The 13,834-nt window shown below is 37.7% G+C and overlaps 1 protein-coding gene across 6 annotated transcripts in view; it reads right to left on the bottom strand.

Moving 5' to 3' along the window:
• The window catches only part of CARMIL1 (capping protein regulator and myosin 1 linker 1), a 238,805-nt gene that overhangs the window by 118,767 nt on the left and 106,204 nt on the right, over positions 1–13,834 (bottom strand). For all 6 annotated transcript variants that reach the window (XM_055704622.1, XM_055704623.1, XM_055704624.1 and 3 more), the window contains 6 exons: positions 12,732–12,818; positions 8,983–9,086; positions 7,007–7,084; positions 6,818–6,894; positions 5,787–5,891; positions 1,003–1,072 (listed from right to left, as the gene is read on the bottom strand). In XM_055704622.1, the coding sequence (XP_055560597.1) occupies positions 1,003–1,072; positions 5,787–5,891; positions 6,818–6,894; positions 7,007–7,084; positions 8,983–9,086; positions 12,732–12,818 (521 nt within the window). The remainder of the gene's footprint in view (positions 1–1,002; positions 1,073–5,786; positions 5,892–6,817; positions 6,895–7,006; positions 7,085–8,982; positions 9,087–12,731; positions 12,819–13,834) is intronic.

The raw sequence follows: 13,834 nt of genomic DNA, 5'->3' as shown, positions 1-13,834 counted from the left end.
AATGGATTCACAACAATTTGGGTTTTTTCTTCATAGGGAAACATGTGCGCATTGCAAAAGCAATCCACCACCAACCTAAGGCAAGGATTACTACACCTCAACATGTTCATCAAATTGCATGTTTTCTACTTAAAGGGAAACCATTGCATTTGAAAGGTACTTCCAGAGCAGTTAATACCCAGGTAAGGGACTTGGAAAAATTTGCCTAACAAATAAGAGACTTTCTTTGTAGCTTAAACAACAGCCTAAGCTGGTTCATGTTTTTGGCAGAGTCCACACAGTTCTCTATGTAACTGCCTCATGTAGCCATGCAGGTACCATCCTGCGGGAGTATGAACAATCCTGGGAAACAGCGTGCACAGCAAAGCACAGAGAAGCAAGAGGAAACAAGATAAAGCAAATCAAGCTGCCACAATTGTTTTCATTTATTCTTGAGATACTTAAAGCCATTTGCACAGTGCATCTTGTGTTAATGGCATGCTTCAATCAACTTTTACCAAAGTTCCCTATTGGCCTGAATTGATTAATTGATTAGGAAAGCAGAATTTCTCTCAAGGTTAAAAAGCAAACCTGCAGAAGAGGAAGCACGTCTCCAGTTCTGAAGGAAGACAATGGAACCACAAGACACGCCTTTGGGGCATACTGCTTCCTTGGACCCATTCAAATTTGGGCACCTTAGAAAGTCCTGCTGCAGGTTCCCCTGCAATCACAGCACCAGAGAGCAGAAGCTGCCAAGCAGCAAGCGAGTGCTGGCTCAGTATCTAGAACAGCTACACTGCAAGGAGGGTTTTGCCAATCTGGTGCTGCAGGTGCTTTGAACCTCTGTGCTCATTATTTAGGATGTTGTTAACACACAGCAGCTGATTTTTGCTGTTTCTCCGAGTTCTACCTTTCCCACAACTTTGGACTACAGAGAAAGAATATCTCACCCAGTGGATTTCATGGGAACTCTAATTCCACATCATTGCATCTTTTGAACACATCCTGATAAATATTCCTTACCTCACAGCTACTGAGATCTAAAGACACCTCCTTCAGATTGTGATTGCAAGCCAGGCCTAATAAAAGCGCTCTGAAAAAGATCAATTTTAGAACCGTTTAAATAAAAAAAAAAAAAAAAAAGCAGCTTTACATCATCATCTAAGCAATCACAGGTTAATACACCTATAATGCAAAGAACCATTTCAAACCAAAACCACACCAGCTGAGCAGTTATTTCTTAAGTGACAATGTCAGCACAAACCTGCCACACTTGGAACACTACAGCAGCTTCAAAAACTGCAGGGATGCAAGGCTAATAAAGAAACCATAAAACTAATGCTACATCAACATTTAGTAACATTCATCAGAGATGAATTTTCTTCAACATTTGCTTTCAAACAGCATCAAATGATTACAAAAGGAATGTTTGTTGTATGACTGCACTAACTCTGATTTTCCGAAAATTCAGGAAAAAAACGTGGTTTTTAAATACATGCAAGATGCAGTGCAGCCAGCCATTTCAGCAAGGCACAGTGCCTGTTACACTCGAATGCTGGGATCGTGTTCAAATATCACACAATTCTCCACTTCTGCAACCCAATAAATATTTACAGATTTCAAAATTATATTCCCAGACACTGGTATCCTTTATCTTTACGCAGAATGGCAGACAAGTGTAGCAACAACTGATTATGATTTTCATAAATCCACCTTTATAGCCTTACAGAAGTTTGTTTCCACATAGAAAAGTTAGTGTATCACATTTGTATTAATAGTGTCAAATCAAGAAGCACAACAGTGTGTGTCTTACAGAAGGAGCAAACAATTTGTGTATACCTTCTAGTATCTCTACAATAGATGCTGCTTTGAATTAGTAGTTGAACAGACTAACAGAATGACTTCCTTCCCAAACTTCATTTCAGCCAAAAGCAAGCTAACAAAATCCGAACTACTGATGCATAGACATAAAAAGCAATTCATTTTGCTGAGCCATTTGCCTACACACTTGCTATGCAAGTAGTGTGTAAAAGCTGTATTTAAAATGTGCAGCCCCGGGATGGTTTTTCATTTAAACCTATTTATATCTTTTCTGCAGGTGAAGGATGTTAATCAGACCTTCACTGTAAATTAAGGCAAATATCTTATGCTTATTTACTTCTTAAGCTATTAATATAAGACCAAAAAAAACGTGAGAGCTCTGCAAAACTTCTTAAAAAATTTTAGACAATCATTGTCTGTATTTCCTTCCCTACCATGGTTTTATTCAGTTAGTCTGGATGATGATGACTTTACAAAGAACTTCCTACACATTTTGAGGTATTGTAAAAAAATACAGTGCAACCGTAAAAAAAATGCAGATTAAAAAAAGAGACACAATGCTGCTTCAAACATACTCTTCACAGGAAGAAAAAAGGGTTGTTTTTTTCCTAACCTCTTCCCTATAAACTCATCCTAAGAAAATCTCATGATTTCTCAATTCTTTGTCATGAAAAATTACCATCATTTAAAGGCACTGAAGGCAGACATAATATAATTGTACTGAGCCACTATGTTTAAATCACACACATGGCAATACAATACATGGAAAGGTCTTGTTAATTGTGCTAGATGTAGAATGCAACAATTGGCCTTGTAATTAGCATTTGCATGAGAAGCATATCAGAAGCTTGTCACAGCACTGACAGATCAAAATAAAAGTTTCGGCAATGTCTGTAAATGAACAAAAATGCCAACACACACTTAAAACAAGGAAAAGAGAGCATAAACTGCTTCACTCAGTTAAAAAAAGAAAAAAAAAACCAACAAAAGAGCAAGCAGGGATGGAACATTAACTATATTAACTATAAGAACTAAAACCACCATTTCCCCCACTTACTATGTGGCATCATCGCAGTACAGTTTTATTACCAAACTTCTTTCCCGAAAGGCTTGACTTGTATTAACAGGTCCATCACTGTACAAGCCAGTTCATCTCCTTTGCTGACTGCACTGATTAACCAACATCTTTAAACTCACTGTTAGCATATGTGATTAAACATACCACAACTGCTGATCTAAAGGAAGTTGATAAGAAAGAAGTCAAATAACAATTAATCAGGGAGATTTGGGACTCAGGGTGTCACGTATCTGCATTTTATCTATAATCTTTTTCTGTAGGAAGGCTTGATCTTGACTCACACATCCAACTCTGTGACCTCTGGTTCATGGACACAAAGGAACTTCTCCCTTGCCACAGGAGAGTTCTAAGGCCTGTATTGTGAAAAGCTTTTTGACATGCACTGATGAAAGATGCCAGAGAAGTACTAGTCTCATACACTATGTAATTTTTATTTTTCCTTCTAGAAACCATCCCTCATATTCCATTGCAGTCTTGGCAATGACAAACACATCTGTTTCAAAAAAGGTCTTTCCATCATTTGGTCTTTAACAAATCCTATGATCCTGATTGTTCTATAGAAGTTTTGTTAAGACCAAAAGGCTAAGCAGCTGCCCCAGGATATAGCACACCCTCAGAACACCAGACAGACTTCCACAGGATGCTTTTGAAGTGTATAGCAAGCCATCTTGCGTTTGAGAGGGAAAGCAAGGTGTGCTGTAGATCATAGTTCTCTGTACTGTTATGAAATACACTCAGCTCAGACTGAAGAAAAAACTCAGGTCAGAGAGAAAGCACATCAAAGAAACTACCCAAAAAATTTTAAGAGCTCTGTCCTACTTCCTAGGCAGAGGTGAACATTGCCATCAGAACAAAACAAAAGAAGTCCATGTCAACCAGCTGAGCATGGCATGTACGCTGAGACCATCTCTGTCCAGCTGGACTTTCGACAGATGTTCCTTTCTGGAGCTGTCTGTGCTGGAAAAAGAGGTTTCTGCTCTCAGCTCATCCTACAGTATCCATCATTGCCTCTTTACTTCCACCAACACCAGTAATGCAAATAACTCCTTCCAACCCAATTCAGTCAAATTGAGCCAGATTAGCTTAAACACTATCAACAGAGTAGGTTTTGGCTAATACAGATATTTTGGCTGAAAAAGACTGGGAAGATCTCAATTGCTGCACAGCTGGCAGACAAAGGGGTCACAAGTATTTGGGATAAATTAAGACAAAAACATCTTCCATGAGCACAGACAACTGTAGAGCACTCACCTGCCAAAAGTCCTCATACCCCAGGAGATACTAAACATGCTAAGGAGAAGAGCTAAATATGAACTTTAGTGTCTGGGGCTTCTCACCTTTTCCAATCTGACTAGATTATTCAGTGTCTCACAGCATACTTTTTTTCCCTGTAGCACTGATAAGATTGTCTTGTGTACTAGTCACATACATCCTCTGTTCTTGCTTCATTGAATATAGCTCCCTGCTGCCCTCCACCACAGAATCAATAGCCCTGAATTAATCAGAATCAAGCAATGTGTTTCTCAATAATCACCTTCTGTTTGAAAACACATCAGTAACACACCTTCCTCATCCTAGCAAAGTCTAAGCAAGCAAGACAGCAACCCAGGGCATCACACAGAACAGAGTGAAAGGTCAGAGCTAAAATGATCAGCTCCCACAGTTGAATATTTATTCAAATCCAGTGCAACTTACTTAAGCATCATATTGTACTGTCCTCTCCAATGCCAAATTACTTTAAGAAAAAAAAAAATCCCCAATGTACACTACTGTTTCCTGTGTGGCCCTTGCCACTTTTCTCTCCCTTAACTTCCCCCAGAGTGTATCCAAAGCTTTCCATGTGGCACTCACTAACTACTCTTTATATACCCTACATCTCTGATTTTGCCCTTCAGCTTCCATTCATTACCTACTCCCTTGCTGAGCTACTGCCCACTTCCCTTCCTTGTTCTCCCTCTGGAGGCAGGCTCCCAACCATGCACGTATACATATATATACATACATATCTCTGTATCTGTGTCCAGGTTAGGATTTTGGAGGTGTGTTCCCCAAAATGGCGAGTGAACATGCCTAGCTGCCTACTACAGATAGGGTTGTGTATGTTAATGTGTATTATTAGCTAGCAAGCTGACACTCCAGAAAGAGCGCTTGCTTTAATTTAGCCCAATAAAGACAAGGATTCTGCCAGAATCACAGAACAACCTATCTAGGTTAGACCTATCTACTAGACCTATCTTGACTTTAAAACACACCTTTACATTTTATGCCTGGGAAGTTCAACACAGTTCAAAACTACACACTTCACAGGAAGGGTGACACAGTGCTCTGCAATTTCCCTCAGTCTGCATTAGGTCGTAAGCTGTTTCTCTCCAGTACCCAGTCCATATCACCAGAACCTGTCAGCCACAGGATGGGTAACATATAGCAGGCACATTACACTTAGCATTCCTAGAGGTTGCTGCCATCACCTCTGCCCCAAAACGGAGGGCCTAACTCTGTGCAATAGGTCTTTCCTCCCAAGCACTGCCACAGGTTCAGTTTCACAATGGCTGTTGCAATACTGCAGCCTCAAAGGAACGGCACTCACACAAGTAATCCCATTTTACTGTGAAGCAAACAGTTTTGTTCATAAGCCACAACGCAAGAAACATATCACAAAAAATGTTGATGGAAGACAAAGAGCTGTGACATTCCCATAGAAAAAATATGATTAATAGTTTCAACTGTGAGACGGAAATGACGTTTCTTGAATGTGTGATCATTATGAAACTCACCCTTGCAATATCAATAATGTACAGTGCGGGGGGAAAAGGCAAAATCCTTTCCCTTTCAGTTTTAATATGAGGCACTCACATAACAATGCAAACTAGGTTTTAGGCAACAGCAGAAAATGAAATTAAATTCTTACTTTAGAGGCTCAGGAGGGAGTTTAGTCCCCGAAAGATTAATCTGCATCAAAGCAAGTGAGCTGCTGAAAAACTGTTTGAAGGAGGGAGGGACTTCTTTTCCTTTTCTGTAAGTAAACAAATTCATTAAGTAGCAGCATCTAGACTCCTCATGCCAATAAATAGTGAACGCAAGCCATCAGAATTGTAATGATCTTTTACATGTTTAATTTGTTCTACCTTCAATACCTCTGTAATCAGTGGCTCTCAATTAGCTTAGAAATACAATGTCATCAAAATGTTGATTCAACGAACAATCCTCAGCATTGCACGGCTGCACAAAAGACATTATTATCTAGCTTCTGTTTCGTGAACTACAAAGAATGATCATTTAGGCCTGCTTCATAATGAACATACTTATGAGCAGAAGATCAAACAGGACATTACAACCCCTTGAAATTGCCTTTTCACTACTAAAAATAATTACTCCACACTGGAGTAGCTTACCCCCAATTAGGTATCATCTCTGATATGGACCCAAGACACTGATTTGAAGAAAGCAGAAGCTAATGTTAATATTTCCTACAATGCAAGTATTCTACAATGCTCAGTCTCAAAGACTTTCAAAGGAAGTTCCTCCCAGAAAAGGGCAAAAAAGGAAAAAAAAGCATTTGTAACCTTGAAAAATACAAACTTTAAAACCAAAATTTAAAGAGGAGTCATGTCAGTCAGACTTCAAAGCCTGATGTTACGCCTCTTAAGAGACAAAAGCTATATAGAGACTTTCCGCTGCATCAGTATCACAAAAAATATATTAGACAAGGTAGCTTATTTTACAGCCATCTAGCAAAGAGTGGAAAGCGAAAGAAAACATTTTGCTTGGAATAAGTAATACCTATTTTTCAAAAAATATTTTCTCTTTAAGAGAGACTAAGACTTTTAAGACTTTTATGAAGTCTGAGATTTCTTCTTAAAAAGAAAGGTGCAACGTGAGAGCAAGAAATTATAAAACTAAATACTGCAGGAGTTGAGAGTAATGACATTCAAACTGTACCTGTGAGAAAACAGAGTCCTAGAGAGGCTAAGAACAGCTAGATGCTGAAGACATCCACGAAGGAGGGCTCCACACACCTGGTTTGAAACAGAATATTGACTTGACTTTATATTAACCCAGAAAACTACCTAGAGATAGAAGGTGGGGAACGTTCCCTTGGTATTTGAATCTCCACAAAAAAATCTTTACCATATCTAGCGCACACTCCGTGTTGGATAAATCCAGATGAACAAGGGCATTTGGCTGAGCCAAAAAATTGTACAGGCTCTGTAATTAACAGAGGAAAAAAAAGAATTTTAATATTATGACACCAATTACTGGACTGCCATTTTTCATTACATTTTAGGCTTTTATTATAAAATAGCACTACAAGAGTTATGTCTGAAACTTCTTTTCCTAATCAATACTACCTGTTTTACTTTTGAAGGCTATCATTTTTTGAAGTAACAGTGAAAAAATGTCGCTCAGGCTACATTTAGCAAACCTTACTCTTCATGCACAATTTTTGAGTTACGTTGCAATTCACTTTCACAGAAATGATAATTTAGTTAGAAATACCTCAGAATGTCATTCAGATTGCTATTACCTTTCAGAAAGGCTAATTAGTTTGTAAGTTTAGGCCAGCCCCTTTAAGCATGAAGGGAAGCAATGAATAAATGTTTAAGGGAGAACACAGAACAGGTAACAAGATTTTAATACTGATGGCTTCAGCATTGCATAGGATATGACATGTAAATGTTAGCATACGTAAAATTTCTTACTATATGCTGTTTTATTTTGCAGGGTTTTTTTAGGCTCAGAGAACAACACAGAGATAAAAGTATGACCTAATTCACGGAAACACAGAATGCTCAACTCCACATGAAATCCAGCCAAACAGAGCATGTTCTAAATTTCTAAAATAGATCCATCTTCCTAAAAATTAGGTCATTTAGCCCCTATACCTACAGTGCAAGAAAGGTCCCTGCGTTAAAAATCCATGTGCTTCGCTAGGGGTTTATTTTGATTGCTAAATAACAGGATTGCCTTACTTCAGTTGGAAAACTGTTCCACACATTCGGAGATCTCAGTATTAATCTTTTTCTTTGAACTGTATCTCTCTCTTTCTGACAGGCTAAGAAAAGCCCCACATCTTGTATTTATGTCCCTTAAAATAACGTAGGTAGACATCAGGTTTCTTTAAGCATTACCTATCAAAGTTGTACATTTTACTTCACTTTTTGTTCTTACATTATTTGCTATGTTTTTCTCTCTTAAAGAGTAATTCACTGTGCCTTTATTTACATTTAACTATTTGTTTGCTACCTTTGAAATCCCCGTCCCAGTGAAACTTTCACCTCTTATGTATGAAAAGACACCCCTTTGAGTATGCTGATGAACCTGAAACTAGTAAGATTTGTGAAAAAGTCAGAGTATAATGTCTGGCTGCACTTTAAATCATAAGATTGGATGACTCTAGTGTTGTGTATTTTAGATGATCAATACTGAAAGAATCCAAAACCTGACAATTACATGCACACAACTTTTGATGCAAAAGAGAAATACAGATGTAACAGTCAAGAATTGAATAAATAGAAATTGAGAACTAATTGGATTTTGTTTTGGAGAAAATAGAGCTGCACCTCTATGGCAATTGATAAACTGAATAAAGTAAGTTAAAAAATAGTAACATTCTTCAAAGAACCATGAGCTTCAACAGCATGTGCCAAGGAAGTACACATTTATTTACACAAACAAAAATACTGAAACCCAGAAATGTAGTCTTTCCAAATCAAAAGAAATTGTTTGTTTCCAACGTTCCAATGAAAAGTTTGCAATACACATCCTTAAAAAGATGATGATTTTTTTATTTGTGCTTTGGTCACTTTTAAACAGAACTCGGGGAGCATGGTCAGTCCACTGAAACAAGTGGCACACTTGCAGTTTTCTTGTTTACCAGCAGAAGCCAAAGACTAAAAGCGTGACCTAAATTATGTGGATTTTAGTCATGTGGGGTAATTTAATTCTCTAACTATACACTGAAGAGCAGAGATCAAAATGTTGTTTTCTATCCCCACTAGAAATGTGCTGGCAAAAAAGGATCTAAGCAAAGTGGCTTTGCCTTTCTCTTAACAATTAATTAAAACATCCATTCATTAACTCCCAAATGAGAAGAAAGCGCTTACTGAAAGATCATCGCCACGGAGCGCGTTCCCTGAGAGGTCAAGATAGATGAGCGTGTTTGTGATCAGTGAGTTGGCACTCAGTGACTGGGAAAGGCTATTCACCCCTGCCAAAAAAAAGAAACGTCAATATTCAACTTAGTTGACTCTAGAAAAAACTGGCCCAGACCCTGCAAGTGCACAATTTCAGTGAACACAGACATACACAAATGTTTAATGACCTCCTGTCACCATCGAAGCAGAGGAATACACATCACCAAGCAGATAGGACACCCTTCCCCTGCCACAGCATGCCCGTTTTTTCTGGACCATGCTCCACCAGCTGTCCTGAGGGAGCCACAGCATGTTATAGGTCCCAGATCCAGGGAAAGAGTCTTTTTGCCAAGCCTACAGTGGCTTTAACAGTGCAATCCCACTTTGAAACAGATTTTTAAAACAGAGTTTACTCCAGAATGTTGTCAGTGTCTTCCTGCAAACAATAATATTTAGATGAAAGTATCTGTGGAAAAGCAAGTACATTAACAATTATAATTGCCAGAACTTCAGAAGTGACTGATGAGACCTAGAAATTAAAAATATTTCAATTAATGTATTTGCCTGTAATTTCAGAAAAAGTTAGTTAATTAAAATATCAAGAGATGCATAGACTCCCAGTTCCTGATCAGAACAAATACTATTTTTTCACATTAAAATTAAAAAGCTCACATTGGGTACAAGACAGTCAGAGCTTTCTTCCTCTGAAATTCTTCAGCTTTTCCAAATACAAACTAGGGCATGGCTACTTCCAAGTCCTTCAAATCTAACTTTCATCTAAGGGCTCTGTAGCTTACCACCAAATTCTTAATTTATTGTAGATAGCTATTACGGCCTTTCAAGCACCACATACATAAGCATCACACAAGCATTACTGTGTCCTTTACTAGATGCAGTAGTTTTTTTGTAAGTGCCCAGCTGAAGTTGTGAAATAGGCAGGTGTTTTGATGTGGTACACAATATTGGGCAATTTCTCAAAGCTACTGACCATGAAAATGGGCTGGCATTCAATGGATAGAACACATCCGTTCTTCACTTAAAAACTGTTACAAAATGGATTTACCAGTGAGGATGTGGAGGAAGCAGCTAGCAAGGCACTGCAGACCAAAATACCCCATGTCAGTGATTTAGTTCTCCAAGCTTCCGAATATTAAAAGTCTCCCATGTTAGCAGTATTGCTCTTGGTTTAAGGAGACTTTTGATACTGAAAAGAACCAAAAGCACAGCGACATCTTTGCCAAGTTTCAAAACTTTTCCATTTGGTGTAATTTTACTTCCATCTAAACATTGCATTGTTGAAACCACACCTTATCTATACAGGTAAAATTCAGACACTTTTTGAAACTTTGAAAGATCTAAAAGTTCTATTTAACCACTAGAGCTTATAGCTCTGGGTTCACTTTAGTGTGTCTTCTCAACACCTTTTGTAAACAAGAAGTAGAAATTAATATACTGTACTGTCAACAGTTCAGCATATACTATCATGAACCAAGTCTGGGAATTCAGAAGTGTCAGAGTTTGAGGGAGAAGAAGAGCTATCAAACAATCCATAACATTGCTACTTGTTTCATGTTAAAAAGAGCCAACTGCTCTAAATCAGCCACATCAGTGAAGGCAAACAATGTGACTGATGGATTTTTCAATTAGCCTTTGGCTCAGGCTCAGAAAAGCAAGCCCTGTCTTTGAATGAGTATACTAGAATTTTCCATTTAACCAGAATCTTCAAATCAATAAATTTCTGTTTGAACTTCACTTACCTCATGCTATACTCTAACAGTAATCTCACTCTCATTTGCAGACAATCTTTTATGCTCTTTTACTAGTCTCGGGAGGCTCAGAATGTTAATAGCTCTCAGAACTTTGAGATACAAAATTTGAAGAAAGATCAGCTGGGAAGTAACCACCTGAACTTCACTTCTCAATCTTTGAAACTTATCTCAAATAGAAAGTTCTTGTTAAGTAAGGTCAAAACCAGCCCAGGATTGTACAGAATTTCTGAAACTGAAAAGCTCAAAATAATAATAATAAAAAAAAAAGGCTGGGAAAAAAAAATCCATGCACCTTGCAGTCTATTGAAACCAAGATCCAAGGTCTCCTTTGGACTTTCCCCACAGAAAATATTACAAGTTCAAAAATGGCCTCCCAAGTTAAAACCAATTCAGTAATGTCATCCCAAATTAAAGAAAAACTGACTAAGATAGATGGGTTTGCTAGCAACCGAAGAGGTGAAGCTGAGTTTCTTCAGGTGCAGAAGGTTATAAGAACTCCAAATTTAAGATGTACATGTACTTTAAGTAATACCGAGGAGCTGCCATGGGACAATATTCACGATGACATGTTACACTGTGGAGAACAGATACTGCAAAGCAGCCTGGACTTCACATGAAGTCAGTGTTAAACACACTGGAGAATATTTTCAGCTTTTATTTAAAGACAGTCTTAAAAAAAAAAGTGTTAAAAACCTTCCAAATTCCTTTCATAACCTCAGAATTCATTTTTAATGACACGAGTTTTGTGGATGAACTTCATTAGCTTGCATTTATTCTTTATGAAGATGGAAGTGTAGCTTGAGTGTTCTCTTGACTCCATGATCACAAGCACTTGCTAAAATCCTTCAGATCGCATGAAGAAAAGCACAGGATGAATGAATGTACCAGAACTGCATGAATTTGTCAAATTCATGAACATCTAATTTCAAGAGTACATGTAAGGTGAATCAAGATTCTTAATTGCTTGTCACCAAAATTGGAGTTAGCAGTAGGAAAAAAACAACCCCACAGTTTAATAAAGTCTTTTTAAATTAAAATCATGACTGAAAAATTTAATTTAGGGTTTAATGCTTAATTAACCATAACATGAGCTACAGACACTCATAAAAACGAACCAAACAAAAACCCTTCTCCCCACCCACATTCCCCCAGGTCAACCCTTAAAACTTAGGAGAACACAGAATATGCACTTCACAGAGCAATATTAAAGACTAAAAGAGCATGGCTCCTATCTGTTATCAACTGATGTCCTTCATAGATCATAACTCGCTCATCTTTTCCAGGTCATCAAGATCTGTGAAAAAGCTGCAATAATGTCAGCACATTTTTTCTATTTTTAATACCCACATTCTATATGAGAGACCCTTGGTTTGTGCAGTCTGTTTAAGAGGTGACTGCATCTATTATTTGTAAAATAGCAATGCAAAAAAAAAAATCCTGAAAGCTTCTGACTTGTTTCAGTAGTGTTATTACTGTTAAAATATACATAGATTTCAATTACAATATCAAATTGGAAATTTATACATTATAAAATAAAGCAGTCTTTACTCTGAGCAAATCACTTAACAGCCTTTGTCACAACACCTGATTTCATATAATAATTTCATGCAAAAATTTGGAAAATTTCCTACACGTTTTTGTTTCAGACATCTTTGTGAAGCACATATGAAACATATCATATATGCCAATTCTAAATTTATGTTTCTTTACAATACAGGTTCAAGCCCAAAGTTTACAGAAGCAAGTAAAACTTTTTGAAAGAACTGAAGGCGACAAAATCCAGCCCACAGTTTAGCAACGCAGGACTGCAAAAAAGCAGCTGCACTGTTGAGAAAACACATGAAAATAATTTACAGAATTACTTACTTTATAATCTGGTAAGAAAAGGTATTATAGGATAGAAGCCTGAAACTTTTAGAACAGAAAAAGGCGCATACTTATAAAACATACCTTTAGGTGACAAGGAAGTTTTAGATAAATTTAAGTGTTTCAGTCCCTTTGGAAGTTTGGCAAACTGGATGCTCAAAGACGACACACCTATTGGGGGAGCAAAGAGAAAATGCCCATTTTCAGGTCAATGGTGTGATCTCAGGTTTTCCCAGCAATCACATCAGGGGCAAACTGCGCTGGTGGAACTACAGGAGGAACTACACTCACTGTGAGTGTGGCCCAAAATGACTGTGTCTTTTTATGACCATACAAGACCCCTCCTTTGCTAACCACTGAACAGACAGGGAATTTTGCTGTTAACTATCCGTGAGTCACCTTAATTACTTTAAAAGCTATATAATACACACATACTTTTGAGAAGGTGCCAAAGAGAAGGTATTACGTATGTCAAATAGCACTTGGGAAATCTGGAAGGTCTGTGGTTTAGCCAAAAAAACCTGAGCAATATAAAACCAACCAGAAAATAAAACTCAACCATGGTACTTCCTGTAAAACTTCAAACTATTTTTCTTTTTTTAAAGAAAGGGCTGTCAAGGCAAGAAACAAACCCACACTGGCTAACACTGCCCTCTTATTCTGGGGTAAGCCCTAACAACCTGAAACATCAACTGAGTCATAATGGCCACCTACAGCTACCAGCGAGGACACAGGCTTGGAAATGCTACAACCACTTGTGATCGTGATCCCAAACAGTAAAAATCTATTCAAATGCTGACACAGACTGGACTACCTCAGCGGGAAAAGGGAAGAAAAGAAAAAAAAAAGGAAAAAAATCCAAACCCACACTTTTCATTAAAGCCCTTTCTCAGTGTATCCAAGTTCCACACTCCATAAATTTAATCCACCCATTTAAGCAAAAGATTTAAGTTTAAGAGGGCACATCCTAAATAACAATGGAACCAATCCATTAAATATTTATTAGAGGAATAAATCAACACAGAGACTCCAGGCTTAACCTGAGGTGTGAAATATACTCCTCTACAGCAACCTACTCACAGAGAAAAGGGCAAAGAGAAAGCAGGTAAAGCCTTTTACTTGATTCAAAACACAGTAAATGAAAAAGCTGATACCCCTCTCCACATATGCAGACATGAAACAGTCCA

This window comes from Falco cherrug, chromosome 3 (assembly GCF_023634085.1).
Source record: "Falco cherrug isolate bFalChe1 chromosome 3, bFalChe1.pri, whole genome shotgun sequence".
In the NCBI taxonomy this organism is placed as follows: Eukaryota; Metazoa; Chordata; class Aves; order Falconiformes; family Falconidae; genus Falco; species Falco cherrug.
This window is presented reverse-complemented; position numbering and strand designations above follow the sequence as displayed.